Genomic DNA, 20,181 nt, shown 5'->3' with positions numbered 1-20,181 from the left:
ATGAAGTCTGGCCGACTGCATAATTATTGTGCCCTCCATGTCCCACTTTTGAAAAATAAGTATACAGCGGAAGTACTGATAACAGCACCCTCTATTGGTATTCTGTGAAACTAAGCCCAGTACAATTATAATTTTGCAGTCGTTAATCCGATAGATGTCTCTTTCATAAATATTTGCCTGGCAGCTTTGTCTTTATTCCGAGTACGAGGATAGTCTATTATGCTTAGTTCTCGAAAACCTTTTACTTTCTAGAAAATTATTCAAAATTGTTTCAACTGCAATAATTTATTAGAGGATGACAATCATTTTATGAATACCTAATACCTACAATGAAATAATCTTTCAACTATACATTTTAAGTATATTCTAAAAACTCAAAATAGATATATTGAAAAACAAACAATACAGTCTAATTAATTGATTTAATGATACACTTATACAATATCCGTTGACAAAGCAGACTCTGTTCACTTCTTGGCGACAAACTGCTCGTTGATGGGGTCAAGCTTGGGCTCCTCGAACTTGAAGGAGGGGAATGAGGTCATGTCTACTCCGGGGCCACCTCCATACTGCTTCTCCAGCTTCTCCAGCTCAGTCTTCATCTCCTTCTCGATAGCCGGGCTAGCTTCCACCAGTTTGCCACCACTGGAAATCAAACATGTTTTGATAAGTTTCGTATAGAAATATTTTTTATAAAGAAAGATACTGCTAAATTACACCAAGAATATAGTACATTGTCAACTAACTATATGCCTTTTTAAGTATTGGTTTAATGATTGAGTTGAAGAATGTAGAAAATTACATTACATTACAACTTTGCAAATTACCGAAATAATACAATTTACATACTTTAAGTGTTAATATGAAAATGATAGAACAGTTAGCTACCCACAAGTGACATAAACAAGTGACAGTACCTACAGTCTACACAAAAAGACAATGACTAAAATTATTCTTTGAATTAAAAACTTAAAATTAGTTTACTTTTAAAGCCTTTATGACAATCATGTTGAGCCTTGCGCTTGTTAGAACATTAGTTTTATCTGAAAAATAGTATTTCATGATATATTTCTGCTTAAACAAATCCTCACTTATTAAAATTGGATATTTACTAATTATTGAAACTGGATTAGAAACTTAAATAGTCGTTTAAGATAAAAAAGCAGGACGACACTTGGTTTACTTCTTCATAGATCATAATCAGTGATATAACTAGGTAACTTCAGGTGCAGCAAGGTCAATGTAATTGTTACTTACGCGCTCTTCTGTTTGTATTCCCTGATTTTGTCGAGGAACAGCTGCTGGATGGGGTCGGCAACCTTCTGTGCCGCCGCCAGGTTCCTGGTGATGACCACGGAAGCCTGCGCGGCCTTCAGACCACCCAAAAGTGTAGAAGTGAGCATCTGAAACCGACATAACCTCTCATCAGTTACATAACTATGATCACCGAAGGTTGTTTACAGTATTTTCTTTATGGGAAATAATGACCAAATACACTAGAATTAGATGTCTATAAAGCATTTACCGTGATTTTAAATGAAAATAAAGTACCTTTATGTTTTTCCGATTGTCTAGGACCCTTTGACAATTTTGACAGCTAGCTTTTTTAAAGTAGTGTGAATCTGATCGATACTCACTTATCATACGTTCTGAAATCAAAATTGCAGTCTTATTTTTTTTTCAATTTAAGTATTTCACTGTAATAAACCACTGTGATTTTATTAAAGTGAATTATAACAGTAGCTTAGAGCTTTATTTTACCTTGAAAATTGAATTAAAATGCAGGATGCAGGAAAAAAGGAAATGAAGGTAATCCAAATTTATACTCTGTAACAATGTTGTGAAATAAAAATGTCAAAGTGACAACGAAAACGTCACTATTATTTGGTTTATTTGTGTTTTCGTTAGCGGCAGTGTATTCTGCAGTTATTACAGAAATCTAGAAAGACGTGCGATGTTGTGTAAAATCTGCATACATAAATATTTCAATAAATAGTAAAGTGGAATATGGATCGTGGGAAAATGCCGTCCGCAGGAAGAGGGGCCAAGAGCAAAGCTCCACAGCATCCTCAGGATATCTTTGCTCTGGGCAGCAAGTCCACTGTAGTGGTCTCCCGGGACCCCGAGAAGAGGAACATACACAAGCCCTCTACAAGTAGTACGTATCAGTTATCATTTAATTGAAGCTCTTAGTAATAACCTCTACAAGTTATGAAGGCTGTCAACTAGCCAGTTTATAACACATCATATAACAGTCTAAAAACCTACCTAACTTTTATGAATATTGTAGTGTTCGACTAATTACAAAATTTTATCTAAAAAATGTTATTGCTATAATTTTGGAACCTTCAATAATTTAGTGGAGGCTACAGTTTGCATAAAATGACTTATATCTGTGTGTGGATAGGTGTGGAGCGGAAAAGAGAGCCCTCAGGATTTGGCAGTCAGCCACCTAGTAAGAGGGCTAGGATTGGATCCCCAGCTGAGGCTGTAGGAGGTACATCCTTGGAGGTAGACCCTGTGGACCTGGTGCCTAATGTTCTGCAAGCCTTGGACACACATAACTCTGATAAATTGGTGAGTAAAATACTGAAATATTTTCTAATACAGACTTTGCACTAATCCTGACCTAATATGAACCATTTAGACTAGTCTAATGAAATGCAAGATATTACTTGCAAATATTTTGCTGTATTCTAGTATTACTTGTTCCCTTATTGCTTTTGTATTGAATTTCAATAATAGTAAAAGAATACGTGTCTTTTCAGCTTGGACTTCTAACTGGATCAATTCGTCTCCTGAAGTCACAGCGTGCAAAGCCAGACCCGATACTCTGCATGGGCTTGCTCTACCTTACAAAGATACGTCCAAACATGTTTGCTCATGAGACAGTGACGCAGAGCTTATGTACACTATTGAAGCGGGAACAAGGAGCAGCCTTCAAGAATAAGGGGAATCCTCTTGTGTTTGTGCTGGCATGTAATATGCTGTACGCTGGACATCGAGAGAGTACCAACTGGCCAGATATATTTATAAAGGTGAGTAATGAGATTTGATTTGCCAGATAAATTTCGAAAATTTTTTTTTTTTTTTGTCTTTGTGTCTGCATACAGCATTCAGACAGTAACACAACAAAATTGAGATCTATGGAAGTGTCATAAGACTCCAATAAAAATAAAAATGATTAAGAGTGTGTTTGTAGACGTTGGTACCGACGCGTCTGGCGTGCGCTGAGCAAGTCTGTGTGCAATTGTACCAAGTTTTCTTGTTTCCAGGTATACATAGAAGATGCGTTGAATGAACGCTGCTGGGTGGAGTGCTCCTGGTGTAAATGCTTTGTAGAGAATGTAGTGACGGCGTTCAGCACTAAGCAGCCGCCATCACACCTCATACCCACTGATAATACTCTTGGTGAGTTTAATACTAGTCATTACATGGAAAATATAGTCCAGTCTTATGTTACCCTGCGCTCTGTCGAGACCAATAAAGAAGTAAATTTAGAAAAATATATATATTTCCTAATGACATTTTCTCCTGACGAAATAGGTACGATGTCGCCTTCTGGTTCCGGCTCCCCTCTTATGGGCAGCACGGAAGAAGACCCGGACAATACCGAGCTGGAGTACTCCGTCTTTCCAAGGTAAAAGGGCCTCACACTAGTACACGATCCTGTATTCATAGTCTCATAAAAGACGTTTTTGCTGGGCGTAGTGATATCTGGACAGTCAAATTTTTTCGTGCACAGTACTTCCATGAAGTGATAACTTGCACACTATGCTCAGAAAAAATATATACCTTTTTGTGAATTGTAGGTATTCTAGTAGCTATGAGGCAGTGGAGGCTCTGGTGCTGGAAGCCATCAAGGAACAGATTACGCGACGCTCGGCAGCTCCCGACGCTATCGGGAAGGGCTTCCTCAAGCTACTGTCAGCCACCTGCGGTTTCCCTGAGGTGCGCCATAAACGTCATCATATTTCCAACACCAGAAAACTCTTTTCGATATTTTCTAGCGGTTCTGTAAAATAAATTCATAATGAACACAAATGTAATAACTTAGTACTCGAGTTGGAAATGAAATGTAAATTTAACTAAATCAAATCCTAGAAACATTCTGAGAACTTTCTCTTTACCAAAATTGAATTTAATAAAATAACTGTTACGGTAGATTGGAATTATTTTATAGCGGGTCACGTTGTATTGTTACCATACTCGTCAACTGGACATTCGCATCCACTCTCGCATTCGAGGAAACCGTTTATGTTCAAACATTCGCGTATTGTTGCACATGTCTGCAGATCCGCATGATCTCGGCGTCCCGGCTGGAGGCGTGGCTGCACTCGGGCAAGCTGTGGCGCTGCGCGCAGGAGCTGCTGGCCTACGTGTGCTGCAACTGCGACGCGTGCGGGCCCACGGCCGCGCGCGACCACGACGTGCTGGCGCAGCTGGCGCGCATGCGGCTCAAGACCAAGCCGCTGCAGGCCGCCTACCAGGCCTGTCTCAGGTGGGAGCTGTTCACAACTAGTACTTGTACTTGTGTATTTTCTTTATGACATTTGTGAAATTTGAAAAATATCCTTGTTCATAGAAAATTGCCATCAGCCGATGATTTTTTTTTGTTCAAATAAGATTATCGTTTTCTTTATCAAAATTGATTATTTTGTTTAGCGTCTGTTTAATCAAAATTCAAAGTTTTTGTAAAAAATACAAATAAGCTGCTTTCTAGGCACTTTTAAAATTTTGCCGAGACATCTCTAGATGTATAGTATCAAAAAGTCATTCCTGTGGATAAAAAACGGCAAAGAACCTTTTCTTCTTTTTTTAATTTTATGTGTCATAAAATCATTTTTCCTACGTATTTCAATAATATTTTCATAACGAAAATCATTATTTTCACGAAAAAAGGCAATGTAAATGAAACACTAAAAATTGCTCCCGATCAGCTGACTCGTAAAGGTACTCGTCGGTCATCGCTCTCTCGCGAATCTAACCGAAAGTGACGTCAAAATGTTCAATTCATCATTCAATCATGAGCTGAAGCAGTAGCGGGGTCGCGAGCAAGCCGCGAATCGGTTTATTCATACCAATTCATCAAAAGACCGATGAAAAATTCCAACGCTGGGGGGTCTGGAATCATATCCAGAACCCCTGGACCACGGGATCGGTATGACGTCCCTTCCACCCTGTAGTATTTGTGGTATTGACTAACCTACATAATTCTCGTGTAGGGAGATGGTATCAGACAGCCCGCCGCTGCTGCGCAGCGTGGTGACCCACACGATCTACAACGAGCTGTCCAACGTGCGCTCTCCCAACAACATGGCGGTGCTGGCCGCGCTCATCCAGGCGCAGCCGCAGCTCGTGCCCGCCGCCATGGCCGACACATACCAGGTCAGAGCTGGAACTTAGAATTTTTGCCATAGTCGCCTTGTGTTTTACTAGAGATTTTGAACCAAGTCGGACATTCGTAGCATCCTAAAATTTTCGTTACCCACGTCACTCGCACACTCTGTGTGTACATGTCATAACTGTAACTGTGAAAAGTTTGCGACCCTGGATTCTGGCCTTTGTGACTTGATACGCAAGTAGTGGATTTTGATTAAAATATGCTTGTGCATGCAGGAGCTGGTCCTGCGGCCGGAGGACTACCTGCGTCCGCTGCGCGCGCTAACGCGGGAGGTGGTCCGCGCGGCGCGGGCCGACGCGGCCGCGCTGCTGCCGCTGGCGCGCTGGCTGGCGCACCACCCGCCGCACGAGCCCGCGCAGGAGGTACCCACATACAGGCACACACATATAGGTCCGCGCTGCTGCCGCTGGCGCGCTGGCTGGCGCACCACCCGCCGCACGAGCCCGCGCAGGAGGTACCCACATACAGGCACACACATATAGGTCCGCGCTGCTGCCGCTGGCGCGCTGGCTGGCGCACCACCCGCCGCACGAGCCCGCGCAGGAGGTACCCACATACAGGCACACACATATAGGTCCGCGCTGCTGCCGCTGGCGCGCTGGCTGGCGCACCACCCGCCGCACGAGCCCGCGCAGGAGGTACCCACATACAGGCACACACATATAGGTCCGCGCTGCTGCCGCTGGCGCGCTGGCTGGCGCACCACCCGCCGCACGAGCCCGCGCAGGAGGTACCCACATACAGGCACACACATATAGGTCCGCGCTGCTGCCGCTGGCGCGCTGGCTGGCGCACCACCCGCCGCACGAGCCCGCGCAGGAGGTACCCACATACAGGCACACACATATAGGTCCGCGCTGCTGCCGCTGGCGCGCTGGCTGGCGCACCACCCGCCGCACGAGCCCGCGCAGGAGGTACCCACATACAGGCACACACATATAGGTCCGCGCTGCTGCCGCTGGCGCGCTGGCTGGCGCACCACCCGCCGCACGAGCCCGCGCAGGAGGTACCCACATACAGGCACACACATATAGGTCCGCGCTGCTGCCGCTGGCGCGCTGGCTGGCGCACCACCCGCCGCACGAGCCCGCGCAGGAGGTACCCACATACAGGCACACACATATTTTTAGGGGAATCCTCATGGACACCCAGTCCATGAGGATTCCCCCTCCTCGGGGGAGGAAGTGTCAGACTCTTACTGACTAAACCTGAACTGCCGTACAGCGTCCCCGTATTTAGTAGGTGCTCAGGAATGCATAGCATTTTAACACGCACCGACTGCGGGGCACCGGTGGCTAATAAATGCCGACGGCTTCCTTCGTCTCGGAGGCCGACGAGTAGAGAGCGTCGGCCAGCGTCGGCCTCTTCACCTGGTACTAAGACCACATCCACTGCACAAAATGTGACCCCCCGTCGGGTTTGTGAAACCCCTTGGGACACAAAAATTATTCAGACGGACGAACATGCATGACATTCTTCTGAGACATTTAATTGACGTATACATAAAATAAAAATAAAAAATCATAAAAATTTAATATCAAAACCACCATTAAAATAAGCATAGCGAAGAGTACCCGCTTTATTAACATCCGCTTTATTATATTCCTTTATATTTGTATTCATCAACCTAGTCAGACCGAATGCTTAAATCTAACTCCAACGTAACATATTGCAGGTCCGCGAGCGCGCGTTCTCATCCCTGGCCGACCTGTTCTGCTGCTGCTGCCTGGTGACGGCGTCTCACAGCAAGCACCTGCCCGAGTACAAGCAGCAGGTGTGCGACATCCAGGGAGCCGCGCTCAACTGGCTGCTCGACACCGCCATGCCCATCTACAGACCTTCCAGGCATGACTTCCAGCTGGCACTTAATAAGGTAACATGATAATGCATCTGTCATAATTGTAGAAGAGAAAATAACAAAAGGAGTATATAAATTAAAGTTAAACCCAGGATCTTTAACCTGCACTGGTACTACGACTAACTTACAAAATTAGTTCGATATCACTGTCAACAGTGATTTTTGATTAGTGATTTTTGTACTGAGATCGTAAATTAAACATGACAGCTATATCGCTTAAAAAAATATTTGCCATTTTGTGCCGATGCCAACTTCGTTTTGTGAGTTTGATAATACTATTCCCATTCTTTCTTCCATCCCAACCATTACATAATGTAATATATTTTGATACATAGACCCTAACATTCCGAGGTTATCTTATGGTAGCTATGAAATTCATAGATATCTTTTTTTTATTCGCGGGGCAAACCCACACGGTTTTCCTCCGTCCGGGCGTTTTCACACTGGGTTTTTTAGTCGGTAAGAGTCCGGACTCTTATCGGCTAAAATCCCCAGTGTGTCTCTTCGCACGCGGAGCCACGGGATTCCAAATTTTTAGATACCTAGCCTTACAAATTGCTGGCGGTCAGGTAGGTAGTCAGCTAGGAATCGAATTAAGTTTGGGCAGGATACAATGGCACTGCATTTCTTTAGCAAAAGAATACTTATGTGATATGGTCTTCAGATAATGTTCGTGGAGCCGGCGGAGTCTTACAGCAAGGTGGACAACTGGCCGCCGGAGTCCGAGCGCGCGCTCACCTACAGGATCTGCTGCGAGGCGCCGCTGCTCAAGACCACGCTGCTCAAGATCGTCTACATCGGACTCTCCAAGGTGATACCGACATAATGGTTTATACTTCTCATATATGAGTGCCAAAGTAACTCTGTGTATCTGTCTATAGGGTTTGAACGCCTGAACTACTGAACTGATTTGAGGAAAATTTGAGGCAAGGATACTCTTAAGCTCGAAATAGAATGAAGACTTCTTTTGAATGCGAAAAATAGGGAATTTAAAAATGTTGGAGTGTGGGGATAAAAAATTGTATGGAGTGTATCGTAATTCTAGTGATTGCATTAATCACCGTTCCCTTTACATAACAATCCCCAGGAGATCCCCATATCCCCCGCGGAGGTGTTCGAGCTGGTGGAGCAGCTGGTCCGCCGCGCCTGCGCGCTGCCGGCCGAGGAGAACCCGCTGCAGGTGGACAACCTGGAGGTCGCCAACTTCATCTTCGAGCTGTGCCAGTTCAACCCCCCCGATAATATCTCACTGCCGCCAGGGTGAGGGACTTAGAGATATAAATAGCATGTTGTTTTATATTCAAGGGGTATAAAATATAAAATTATTTCATAGGAACCAATATGAGGATTTCAAATCGGAAGTGTAAAAGAGATATATGTATGACATTTGAAAATGATACTAAAAACTATCGCCATTAGGTGCATTTTAAGTTGGCGAGATTTTTTGTGTCGTTCTGAGGTTTACGGTATTATCCGTATTATAAAAATCGAAGATTTGGGCTTCGAAGGCTTGAATGATGGTGATATGATCGCGCTCAGTGGAATTAAAGTCTCGGTCAGTCAATTTCGTCATGGGGGGCATGACGAAATTGACTGACCGAGACTTTAATTCCACTGAGCGCGATGTGTCACGGGTTAGATCCCCGAGTAGGACAAGCATTTGTGTGATCCATTAATGCTTGTTCTGAGTCTTGGTGTCTTGTGATTTGAATGTTTGTGAAATCTCCCGCTACCAAGGATTAAACTTCTTGCAGTAGGTTTCTTTTTTAAACAATGTGTGGCAACTGAAAACTGTTGAAGATTAATACATACCAACACATTATTGTCACAGCTACACCCCTCCGCCGCTGGCCATCACGTCGCTGTACTGGCGCGGCTGGCTGCTGCTGGTCATGCTGGCCGCGCACAACCCGCTGCAGTTCGCCGAGCGGGCCGCCGCCACCTACCCCACGCTCAGGGCGCTCATCGAGACATGTATTACTACGTAAGTACACACTGTGACTTTATATGACCGTACAATAGGTTCTTCCATCTGTTTAGGTACTTGAAAAAGTAAGTAATCTTAGTGTTTTTCTGTTAAAAATTCAGCTTATAGTTAAACGCGAATAAAACTCTAACGTAAAATTGCGTGCTTGTTGAATCGGTATTTCGGTATGCTTATTATAATATAATTATGGCTTATATTGACGCAAACATACAGCATGCACCAATATTATTAACATCAGGGTAGCAGAATTCCCACTACAATAGTTAACTATTGATTAATTAACTGACAGTCCTTTGTGATGTAACTGGTATGTTTTGTGGCCAGCAAGCCGAGTATCGAGTGGACCACGAGCTCGGCGGCGGAGGCGGAGCGCGCGGAGGCCGAGCGCGCCGCCATCCTGCAGCTGGAGACACACCTGGCGGCCGCCAGCAACGCCAAGCTGCCCGTCACGGAACACTCCTCCAGGCTGCTCAGCCAGGTAATTATCAAAACATGTCAAAGTCAAATCAGAAGTCACTAATTCAAATTAGGCTACTAAGTAGTGCTTTTTGGTGGTCAGGTTACATTGGACTGCTGTTCAGGTCCGCCCACCTTTCACCGCTTCCTAAGGGCTTTGCTGTGAGAGAAAAAACGATGCAACAAACTCCCAAGCAGCACGCTGTCTTATCGTGCTATGTTTTCTATACATCAGTTATTTCTTTTGAAGACTTGTTCCAAACCTTACCATTTTTGATAATCTCTGCCATACACATTCTTGAGTACATTAAAAAAAATTCAAGTTCGACAATTTAAAACTGTTAGCTATTGAAATTTAGTCGCTTCGCTGGAACAGAGCCGAGTGTCAACAGTCACTAATCAAAGATTCAAATTAAGAAGAAAAATAATGGCCTTACTTCCTTTGTGTGAAATGGAAGAGAGGCCTTTGCCATATGAACTATGTAACATTAACTTTATTCGGATTGCTTTACTTCCATCAGCTGACGACTCTGGAGCCGCTGGGCCCGGCGCGCAAGCCCCCGCAGGCGGTCATCGACTCGCTGCAGTCGTTGAGCAGTCAGATGCGGCTGGGCAAGCTGCTGTGCCGCCAGCCCGCGCTGCTGCTGGACCTGGTGGAGAGGCACGGGACCCGCCGCGCCATGCCCTGGCTGCATCAGCTGCTCAAGCAGGACCAGCTTGAGCTCAGGTAATAATAATAACTTTAGTTCTTTAAGAAAAAGGTGAAAGAAAAACTTAAAATTACAATTTGGTAGATATTGTTTCTTTGCACCGACAAAAGTTGTTTACTCCGAAAACTTAGGAACTTGCATCTATCTATGTTGGAAAGTTATGAAACTTTCTACAGCTTAATATTTATTGTTTTAGATTGGGTAAGGTTCTTTAGAAAGAAGTTACAGTTGTAGACATGAACGAGCAGTTCCATAATTCGTTGCTGTTAACTCTTAGTACCTATGTATTTTTTGTATTGAGAACAAGGGTCTTGCTATATTTATTAATTTAGGAAGGATTCCAAATAAATGTTTTATAATATTAACTTCATATCTTCATTGTCATACAACACTAATTTTACTCGCGGTTAAATAGGATAAACCGCTAAATACCCAGCAGCGCGCGATTTGCCGCGCTGCTACGATAGATGGCGTTATTAATTACCAACCCTTGCGGCCCGCAGCGTGTTGCCGGTGCAGTGCCTGTGCGAGTTCCTGTCTGCGGGCGGGGGCGGGGGCGGGGGCGGGGAGAGCGGCAAGGCGGGCGAGCTGTGCGCGCACCTGCGGCGCACGGTGGCGGCGGCGGCGGCGGGCGCGCGCGCCGTGCTGCACTACTACCTGCAGCGCCTCGCGCACGCGCACGCGCCCACGCGCGCCTCCGCCAACAGGGTACGCACACCTATTACTGCTGTGCTACATCCAACACTCGTGATGGACCTATCTCAGCATATGTGCCAGCAATCATTTAAAGTAGGACTAAGTGGGTCATATCAGCCATAAGGATGGTGAAATCGTCACACACACAGACGGTCGGAGGCCGGATCAGGAAGTGGTGGCGTGATAAATTAAACGCGCACCTTTGGGACTGTTTCGGAGTATGGGGATTTTGCTCAGCATAAGACTTTGGATTTACTTGCTATTGTTACCGTGAGTTAACAATTTTTAAAACACCTACGTAATTTGCTTGTAGGGTCTCAAACTGGTGCTCCAACCGGTGGACACGGAGACGGTCGAAGCTGATTTTAGCGCTGAAGTAAGCCCTGAGTAAGTATAAATAAAACTGATTTTCCATTTCACATATTTCAATTATTTGTTTCGCCGGATCAGACCATCTCACACACGACTAAAATTAATTATACGGAATATGGAAGGGTTACAACAAACTGTCTGTGTTCAGGGAGTGGCTGGAGCTGCTGTGGTCGCTGCCTCACTGGGAGGCGGTCCGCGAGGAGGTGGTAGTGCGAGTGCGGGCGGCCTGCATCGTGGAGTGCGTGCCCACGCACGTGGCCGCATACATCGCCTTCCTCGCCAAGTACGTCGCGCACACGCCCGGGCACGACCACGCCGACCTCGTGCTGGTGAGGACCTCAAAATGTTAGGGTGTACTTTAAGGATGGTAGCGGGGGGGCAGAGGGACGGGGAGCGCGCAATGTGCTTGTTATATACTAGGGATGTTAGACCCGTGACTGGGTATTGTTTTTGTTAAGCTTAAACACCTAAAATAACTCACAACTGATTGTCACTATAAAATACGTGAATCGTCTAGCCAGACCGCCTATGCTACGCGGTCTTCTGAAAATATCACAATTTGTAAGCTCTTTAGAACTTAATAAAAAAGAATTAATCAGTAAGTTAAAGCCAATAATGTTAAGATAGGCTAATTAAGGGAGTGAAATTCCCATTTTGATGGACACCTTATTAAAAAAACATTGTCCAAAAGTATACAGCTATAAGTTGGTGTCGCTTTGCCCCAGGACCTGTCGCAGGTGATCATGGAGCGCTCGACGGTGATGAACAGCGTGCTGGGCACGGGCGAGCGCGCGGACGAGCTGCACGAGCCGCAGCGCGCGCAGCATCGCGCACTGCACGCGCTCACGCAGATCATGTACGACTACCTGCAGAAGGTGAGCTAGTAATACGGAGATGTTTTGATAAATGATGTAGGTGAAGTTTAGTTCTGAAGCACTTATGCCTGGAGTTTTAATTTCGTTAACAAAATATTTGTATTCAATTATGAATGTGTTAATGCATGTTAGGGGTAGCTAATATTAAATGGCGAAGAATTAGGAAAAAAAAGTTTTTATTCACATAAAAATACAGTTTAGCATAAATGTAACCTGACGCCTGTGCTAGGCTTAAAACCTGTGTTACAGGAGCGTGTCTTCGGACGCTGCGGTTATAATATATGTCTTAATACTCTTAGTATTAACACTATAGACAGATTAAGAAAGAAAAAATCGGAATCTTCATCTTTAGTTTTAAGTTGTTTTCTGTCCCAGTCTACTACGAATTTCCTTAGTGGTTGGCTTCCAGTCTCACCGGACTCAGTTGCGTAATGAACGTGTATGTTTAGGTCCGCACGAGCGGGCCGCCGCCGGTGGTGGCGGAGGCGGGCGAGGGCGCGGGCGCGGGCGCGTCGGGCGGCTGGGGCTTCGGCGAGCGGGTGCTGCTGCACTGGCCCAGCGGCCGCTACGCGCGCCTGCATCTGCTGGTCGCGCACGCCTACCTCAAGCTGCTCTGCGCGGGACCCTCCATATGTAAACACCTACTGGTTTCAAGCGTCGATCACATGGTCTATTACAGTCTAGACAGTAATCTAGCACGTTTGAGGCGTAGAGCGGCATCACTCTACTGCAAAATACTGTTTTCAGAAGTGGCTTCCAGTGAACATTATCTGTTGCGAAACATGTTGCATATAGATGTATATATGCGCAGTATACTGCACATGCTCAACATTATTCACAACATCGCAAAGTTATCCGATGACACGCAACTCGTTATGTTTATCAATATTATTTTAGTGTATTGTATACAAATAACATATATTGCGCAATCTATCACGCAGATCTATCAAACCTTGCGTTACAGAATTGCGATATGTAATTAATCATATTAAATGCCTGTACCAGATGACACCAACCAAGAGATGTACTCGTGGCTCCAGTCGGTGTGGGTGGGCAACGACGCCCCGCAGGCCTTCAACGTGGACAGCGACGAGGAGGCGGTGCTGCTGCCGGACTGGCTGCGGCTGCACATGGTGCGCTCGGCCAGGCCCGCGCTGCTGGAGGCCGGCATGAGGGCGCTGCCCGCCGCCAAGCTCGCGCTCTTCATACAGACCTTCGGGATGCCCGTGGCCTCCATGAGGTAACCTCAGCCTACTTTTTATTTTCCGGAGTGAAACGCTAATGATTTCAACCAATGTCGAGGGCATGCCGTGAGGATATGTCGCACCTCCACCGACTAAAATCACCCCGAGCCCCTTCTACTGCTTTAGCCAGAGTCACGGGATCGCTCTGGCTCTGGCTGAACCTCAGCGTACTGGCTGCCCAATTATTCGGTCTCACTATATGATATTATTATTAACTGGGCTCTACGGTAGTTAGACCGTATTCTATTATGTCCACACCTACATCCCGCTTCCAAAGCTCGTGTGATCAAAACTAGTAAGGAAGTCACAAAAAAGATTTTGCAATAGACTGGTAAATATCACTAAGTCGGTTTGGTCTAGTGATATTCAATATTTGGCGCAGAGCAGTCAAAACTATTATTCTATATAAAATACTGAATAATAATACGTGTTCCAACTTGTCCCAGCGCGCTGCTGAACGCGCTGGACGCGTGCTCGGCGGGCGCGGTGGTCCGCCTGGGCGTGGAGCGGAACTACATGGCGCAGCTGCTGCTCGTGCAGCGCGCGCGCGGGGCCACCGGCGGGCACGCCTTCGCGTCCACGCTGCGCCTGCAGCCGCCCACCTACATGCCTGGTAATACTATGGGAACCTTGTAATAAAGATCACATTTCAATGTGTGTAAACATCCTTCCACTCCTGGGTTGAGGAGATAGGCTGTCGCTCCTTGTAAAACACTGCTACTTAGCTTAATCCGGTCAAACTGGAAGCCGACCCCAACATAGTTGGGAAACGGCTAGGATCATGATGATGATCTCATGTGTAAAGTATTTCAACCAATTTTTAAGACTCTGTGTCTTTGTGAAAAAAATAAATTTGCTTACTATTATTTTTTCACATGAGTTAAAATATTTGTACATATCTAAAAAGCCGCTTAAATATTTATATTTAAATGGGCTACCGTAAGTGCTCTTCGCAACACAAAGAGAAAAAACTTTTCAGGCATTGCTATTTCATAGCAAATCTGAATACTAGATAAAATTGCTCTTGTAGCATCAGTCAAGGGAGTAGTTGAAGAGTCAGTATTTGTTGTCCAGATGACACGTTATTCGCGGAGAAGGAGCTCCCGATGGAGGCGGAGGACGACTGGGGCAGTTCCGCGGTGATGGCGCCACTGCAGCTGGAGCTGGTGAGCCCGCTGCTGTCATCCATCTTCACCGCCGCCAACAGCTTCCACGGAGACCTGGATACAGCCTTCACTCAGCTTATATCTGTAAGTTCATATTGATGTTCCTTTACCAAGAGAGACTCCTTATATACCTAAAATAAGTGGCGGTAATGAAGAATAATTTCTGTAAAACATTAATATTTTTATCATGAAGTTGAGTTTTATTGTTAATTAGACATTTTAAACAGTTTTTATCGAAAGCCTTATGTAAATATGTCGTATGTATGTGAAATATGTCGTGAGTAGGCATACTACTTATTCACAGTACATTTCATTACATTACAAACTAGATACTGCTCCCAAATTGCAAATAGATGTTGTACGGTAAAAGACCTCGTGGCCCCGGTACTCTATTAGCCACAGATAGGGCTATAAATGGATGAATATATTTTTTTCGTTTCCACTGCAGTGTGTACATAATAGTAGGTAATGTTTCATGTTTCGTGTGTATGGTCCAGTTGATATCGGCGGAGGTGAGTGCGGGTCGCGGCGGCGGCGGCGCGGGCCCGTACGTGGCGGGCTGCGCGGCGTGGCTGCGCGAGCTGGCGGGCAGCGCGGGCGGCGCGGCGGGGCTGGCGCGCCGGCCCGCGCACGCCGCGCCGCTGCTGCGCGCGCTGCTGCCGCTGCCCGACACGAGGCTCATGCAGGTACGTTCCATCAAATACCCTCCACTAGATAGTATCAGGCAGTCTCATTGAACGCCGTTAGGTCATGAGGCAGGATCTGACATATCACGGATGATCATGGATGAGCTTGCACCATCAATTTTTTTTTTACTATTTACTCTTTATAGTGATTCAAAATGTGTTTTTTTGCCCAATTCTTGAAAATACTATTTTTTTATGGGATACGATCCTGGCTTTTGAGCAAGAACCACTTATCGTGAAAAAGACTTGACAATTTCATAAATATTATCATCCACCGCCTTTGTCCTCTCACTACTCGGCATAGGCCTACTCTTTCTCATGCCAAATACTACGGCACTGTGCCAGCTTTATCCAGACTTCTGAACGACATACAATGCTACAAAACAAGTCCTAAAACAATTAAGTTATATATCTCTAATATGTCTGTAGATCGCGGACACGCTCCTGATGCAGTGCAAGCTGCTGACGGGCCCGGTGGTGGACGTGCTGCGCGCGATGTCGCAGAACTGCAGCAGCACCCTCAAGCAGGAGCTGGGCGCGCACGTGCCGCCGCACGCCACCAAGCAGCAGCTCATCGCGCGTCAGTATACATACGACTACTGGGGAGAGTCACTCAAATAGACAATATCAGTTTCAGAACTTTTTAATCACAATTGTTAGAAAGATAACCTCTTTATTGTGAACTACATAGGAAAGCGTTTATCATAATTCATATTGTCATCTGCCAGTTCTAAAACTTCCAATTAAAATTAACAAGTTGGATCTTATCTGACAAATAGCATTATCTAAAGCTAGCTGCAAAAAAAAATAAGTTAATCTTTAATCTACTTAATCTCATCTCCCTAATAGTATTAAAGCAGAGGCACCTAGTTACTGGTTTCTAAGACTGAAGCTCTCATCTTCACTGTTTATCTTCTATTTTACTAAGAAAAGTCTTTAGTTAACTTCCAACCTTATAACCATCAGTGTTGGAGTCAGCATCGCCCAGCACGCTGGAGGCGCTCGGCAACCGCATCATCAGCAGCCAGGACACGCGGCTCATCGTGGACGTCATCACACACATCCTGGAGAAGAACCAGGAGGGGCACTACGAGTCTAATGTGAGTGATACTGCTATACAAAATGCGACTCTACACTGCCTACAGTAAGATCTACATTCACATGCAGGTAAAGAAAAACGTGCGCGTCTCGTATCGCTGGATGTAAGTGGTACATTGAAATATCCTCAAGACTATTACTTTCTCTCCAGTCTGTACTCTTAGTACAGTCCTCGTATACCGCTATCAGTTGCGCCGGTGCCGTAACACGTCGCGTCACGTAGCGGTTTAGCCACTCGTAAGGATCTCCTTTCTTAATGGCGTCGATTCATCATTAAAATTGCAATTTTTATTTAAAAATCTTGAGGTCTCAATTGTCCCTCTCAATTGTCGGCAAGTTAAAATCTTCCTCTTATAGTTGTACATGTTCATAGTCAGCTAAGAATGTTAACGCATGATCTGTATCTCGCTCCTTGGCCTTCACAATTTTGACTTGTAATATAATATGTTGTTAATGTCTCAGGTAAAATACGAGGACGGTGTATCGGGCCCGGTGCACGTGTTCTCCCGCGGCGGGCTCGGCTGCGGCCTGCTGCTGGCACTGGATGTCCGAGCTGCAGCGGGAGGCGCTCGGGCCCAGCGACCAGAGGCAGCGACAGGTTAGCACGACAACTTCATATTAAGATTTACTGTGCTTTATCATTTTTGATTAGGTTTAGGAATTAGTGTTACTTGGTGGTTAAAGCTGCGTCACTCTCGAGTTTTTTCCATGTTTCAGTCAGGACGACATTTTATATATGTTGTTGGTATACGAAATATGTCGTGTCGGTCTAATTTTGATAGTTAGGTAATAAGGATGGCCGTATTTAAAACACAAATCGATACGAAAAACAAATTCTTAATCACATGAAACGTTCTGGCGACTATTACTTAGTATTACGATGTATTGGTTTTCGGGAGACTCTATAACACATTACCTGTGTTCGAGAGACCATGCAAGCTGAGTTAGAACCGCACATAAAATAAACTACGAAATTGTTGATGCTTCATTTTCAAAACTAACATAGAAGTGGTTATATCAATTTATTTTGTTTAAATTCAGATGCAGCTCATGTTCCGTGCTGGCAACGCCCCCTGGCGACCGCTACTGGTGACGCTGCTGGCACACCGCGCGTCCTGGAGGACCCTGCACTACTGCCTCACCACCTGCGCTGCTGCAGCCGGAGGGGTGAGATACAGTCCCGAAATAAGATATGAAATAATAATAGGAAATCTGACTTTTCGTATTGAAAATACACCTTGTGCCAAACACTTAAGGTTGATTTTCGAAAATGAATTCTGCTTCTGTTAATTGTTATAACAATTTTAATACGGGTACAAGGATTAGCATCAATCATCGTTATTTCGTTGTCTCTAGTGGCTGGTCTCCGAGTGCAGTCCTAGACTTCGCGAGACCCTGACCGAGAGTCCGCGCGTGTGGCAGGGCCGCGACAAGACCACGCCCAAGCATTACGTGCCCGACGACACGCTGCGGTTGGATCATAAGCAGGTAACCATCGGCACCACTATTTTTCAATTACTTCGTGGGATAATGTGATTCTAGTAAATGTCTCATAGGAAAATCAAATATTCGATTGCTAAACGATGACTTCATAGTGCTTTGGCAAAGACTACATAGAAAATAGTTGAGTTTCAAAAGAGTTCGAGGTTTATAAGACACCTCTTGATTGTGTTTTCTGTGTTACTATTAGTGTATTATCGCGGCAAGTTTAAACACTTATTTTTTCGTTTTGACTGTGAATACAGAAGCTAATGTTGATTTTGTGGTATTAAGGGTACATTAGTATAACTTGTTTTAATAATGTAACATGTCTGCGTGTAGCTGGAGGTGCTGGTCCGCTACGTGTCGGAGGAGGCGCGGCAGACGGAGGCCGCGTCGGGCCCGGAGGCGGCGCGGCGGCGCGCGGACTCCCGCCTGGCGCTGCTGCTGCGCTGCGCGCCCGCCCGCCCCGCGCTGCTGGCCGTGGCCAGGGCGGCGCAGCAGCACGACCCGCTGCTGCTGCTGCTGCTCTACATGAAGGTACGCACGTGACATCATACTGGTCTACTCAGAAAAGAAGCATTAAATTTGCACACGTATATGAATCATGTTCAATAAGTCACCACTAGATGTCGCCAACTATACAATGTGTTCTACGTATGTGTCGTGTCGCAGGTGCCGAAGATCCTCCGCCTGCTGGTGCAGAGCGGCGGGCGCGGGCAGGCGGGCGGGGGCGCGCTGTGCGGGCTGGGGGGCGCGGGGGCGGGCTGGGGGGCGCGGGGGGCGCGCTGCGGGGCGCGGCGGCGCGCTCCACCAGCGCCACGGACGCGCGTGTCGCACGCGCTGCTCACCGCCATCGCCGCGCCACACCCGCACTCCAAGGACCACGCGCAGAAGTACGTAGTGCTCAACTTATAGAGATGATCATAGCTGTTTGCTGACGCTTACAGAACAGCATGCATTCGCGTAGTATGACTTTTTAAAAGCTTTTATTAATACTTTTTTAAGTATTATTTATTACTATTAAATGGTGTAACGCATATTTATCGGGGATGCCCAACTAGTTTCGGACCAAACGCGGATCCCTTAATCAGGAGCTGACACGGCGGTATCGTGAGTCGAACGTGTTACATCATTTAATAATGAATCAGTCACACGATAGGTATCATAATTTTTTTTTTATTACTAGCCCAAAATGTTCAACTGTTGTATAGATGTCTCCCCACTCTTCTCTTATCTTCTTCCATTTCTCTCATACGTGATCTGTAAAGAAGCGATAAGCAGATACATGAACCAAACCATCTGCATATTTATCATGTATTCTGTAAAACATATGATTGTCCCAGGTTGTGGCGCATGGAGGCGGACGTGCGCGGCGTGTGGTCGCGCGTGGCGGCGCGGGTCGCGCGCGCTGGGGCTGGCGGCGGCCCTGCTGCGCGGCGCGCCGGCGCGGCCGCCGCCCGCCAGCACGCGCATCTGCTGGCCGCGCTCGAGGTGCTGCCGACGACGAGCTGTTCGGGCCCACTGCTGCGTGAGTACCTTGTTTGAATTGGCTTATTACGACCTCTGTTAAGATGAGTCCGTTAGTTTGCGACACATATTAGACTGGCCAATTGGTCTACAACTAGAGCTCGAGCAGTTTAGAAATAAATGTAAGTATGTTTATCAAATGTTTAGTACACATAATTCCTTAGTTTTAGACTAGATGGCGTTGCGTGAAAGCTGAATCTGATCAATTATCCCTAACGTGACGTTCCCTGTTCCAGCGCGGACGTGCACAGCATCCTGGAGTGCCTGGTGGTGCTGGCGCGCGCGGCGGGCGGCGGCGGGCAGGCGCTGCTGCCGCGCGTGCGGCGCTGCTGCGCCGGTACCGCGCCGCGCGCGCCCCGCGCCCGCCGCGCAGCTGCTGGCCGCGCACAGGGACACCATCGCGTCAGTACACACACGCATACAAATAATAGCTTTATACTCTTATGAAGGACGATTTAATACACTCTTAACATTAAGTCACTTAAATGATCCAAAAGAAATATCTACTATACATATATAAAAAATTGTCGGGTTTTCCTATCTGACGCTATAACTCCGGAACGCACGAAACCGATTTCCACGGTTTTGCATTCGTTCGAAAGGTCTCGGGCTCCGTCAGG

At 46.1% G+C, this 20,181-nt stretch overlaps 2 protein-coding genes across 2 annotated transcripts; one reads left to right on the top strand and one right to left on the bottom strand.

Moving 5' to 3' along the window:
• Positions 1-403: 403 nt before the first annotated feature.
• Positions 404-1,659, bottom strand: LOC113506716 (ATP synthase-coupling factor 6, mitochondrial-like). The gene is made up of 3 exons (XM_026889547.1): positions 1,552-1,659; positions 1,258-1,403; positions 404-645 (listed from the first exon to the last, which is right to left on the bottom strand). Exons 1-3 carry the CDS (start codon positions 1,642-1,644, stop codon positions 468-470), a joined length of 417 nt encoding a protein of 138 aa, XP_026745348.1. The 5' UTR covers positions 1,645-1,659; the 3' UTR covers positions 404-467.
• Positions 1,660-1,827: 168 nt separating this feature from the next.
• LOC113506717 (integrator complex subunit 1-like) lies at positions 1,828-19,967 on the top strand (the record flags this gene model as incomplete). Its single annotated transcript, XM_026889549.1, is given in 37 exon segments — positions 1,828-2,158; positions 2,408-2,577; positions 2,769-3,038; positions 3,276-3,411; positions 3,547-3,640; positions 3,813-3,951; positions 4,296-4,501; positions 5,226-5,388; positions 5,620-5,766; positions 7,080-7,277; positions 7,927-8,073; positions 8,350-8,522; positions 9,094-9,246; positions 9,574-9,727; positions 10,227-10,432; positions 10,919-11,123; positions 11,425-11,498; positions 11,632-11,812; positions 12,209-12,358; positions 12,808-12,991; positions 13,364-13,598; positions 14,049-14,215; positions 14,677-14,852; positions 15,266-15,454; positions 15,884-16,034; positions 16,421-16,554; positions 17,015-17,089; positions 17,091-17,150; positions 17,594-17,701; positions 17,703-17,719; positions 17,909-17,940; positions 17,943-18,040; positions 18,374-18,571; positions 18,707-18,927; positions 19,378-19,573; positions 19,798-19,908; positions 19,911-19,967. Coding segments are annotated over 37 exon segments (5,526 nt in total), but the record flags the coding sequence as incomplete, so codon positions are not given.
• Positions 19,968-20,181: the final 214 nt, after the last annotated feature.

This window comes from Trichoplusia ni (genome assembly GCF_003590095.1).
Source record: "Trichoplusia ni isolate ovarian cell line Hi5 chromosome 23 unlocalized genomic scaffold, tn1 tig00003407_group22, whole genome shotgun sequence".
In the NCBI taxonomy this organism is placed as follows: Eukaryota; Metazoa; Arthropoda; class Insecta; order Lepidoptera; family Noctuidae; genus Trichoplusia; species Trichoplusia ni.
The sequence above is the reverse complement of the archived record's forward strand: the minus strand, read 5'-3'. Positions and strand labels throughout refer to the sequence as shown.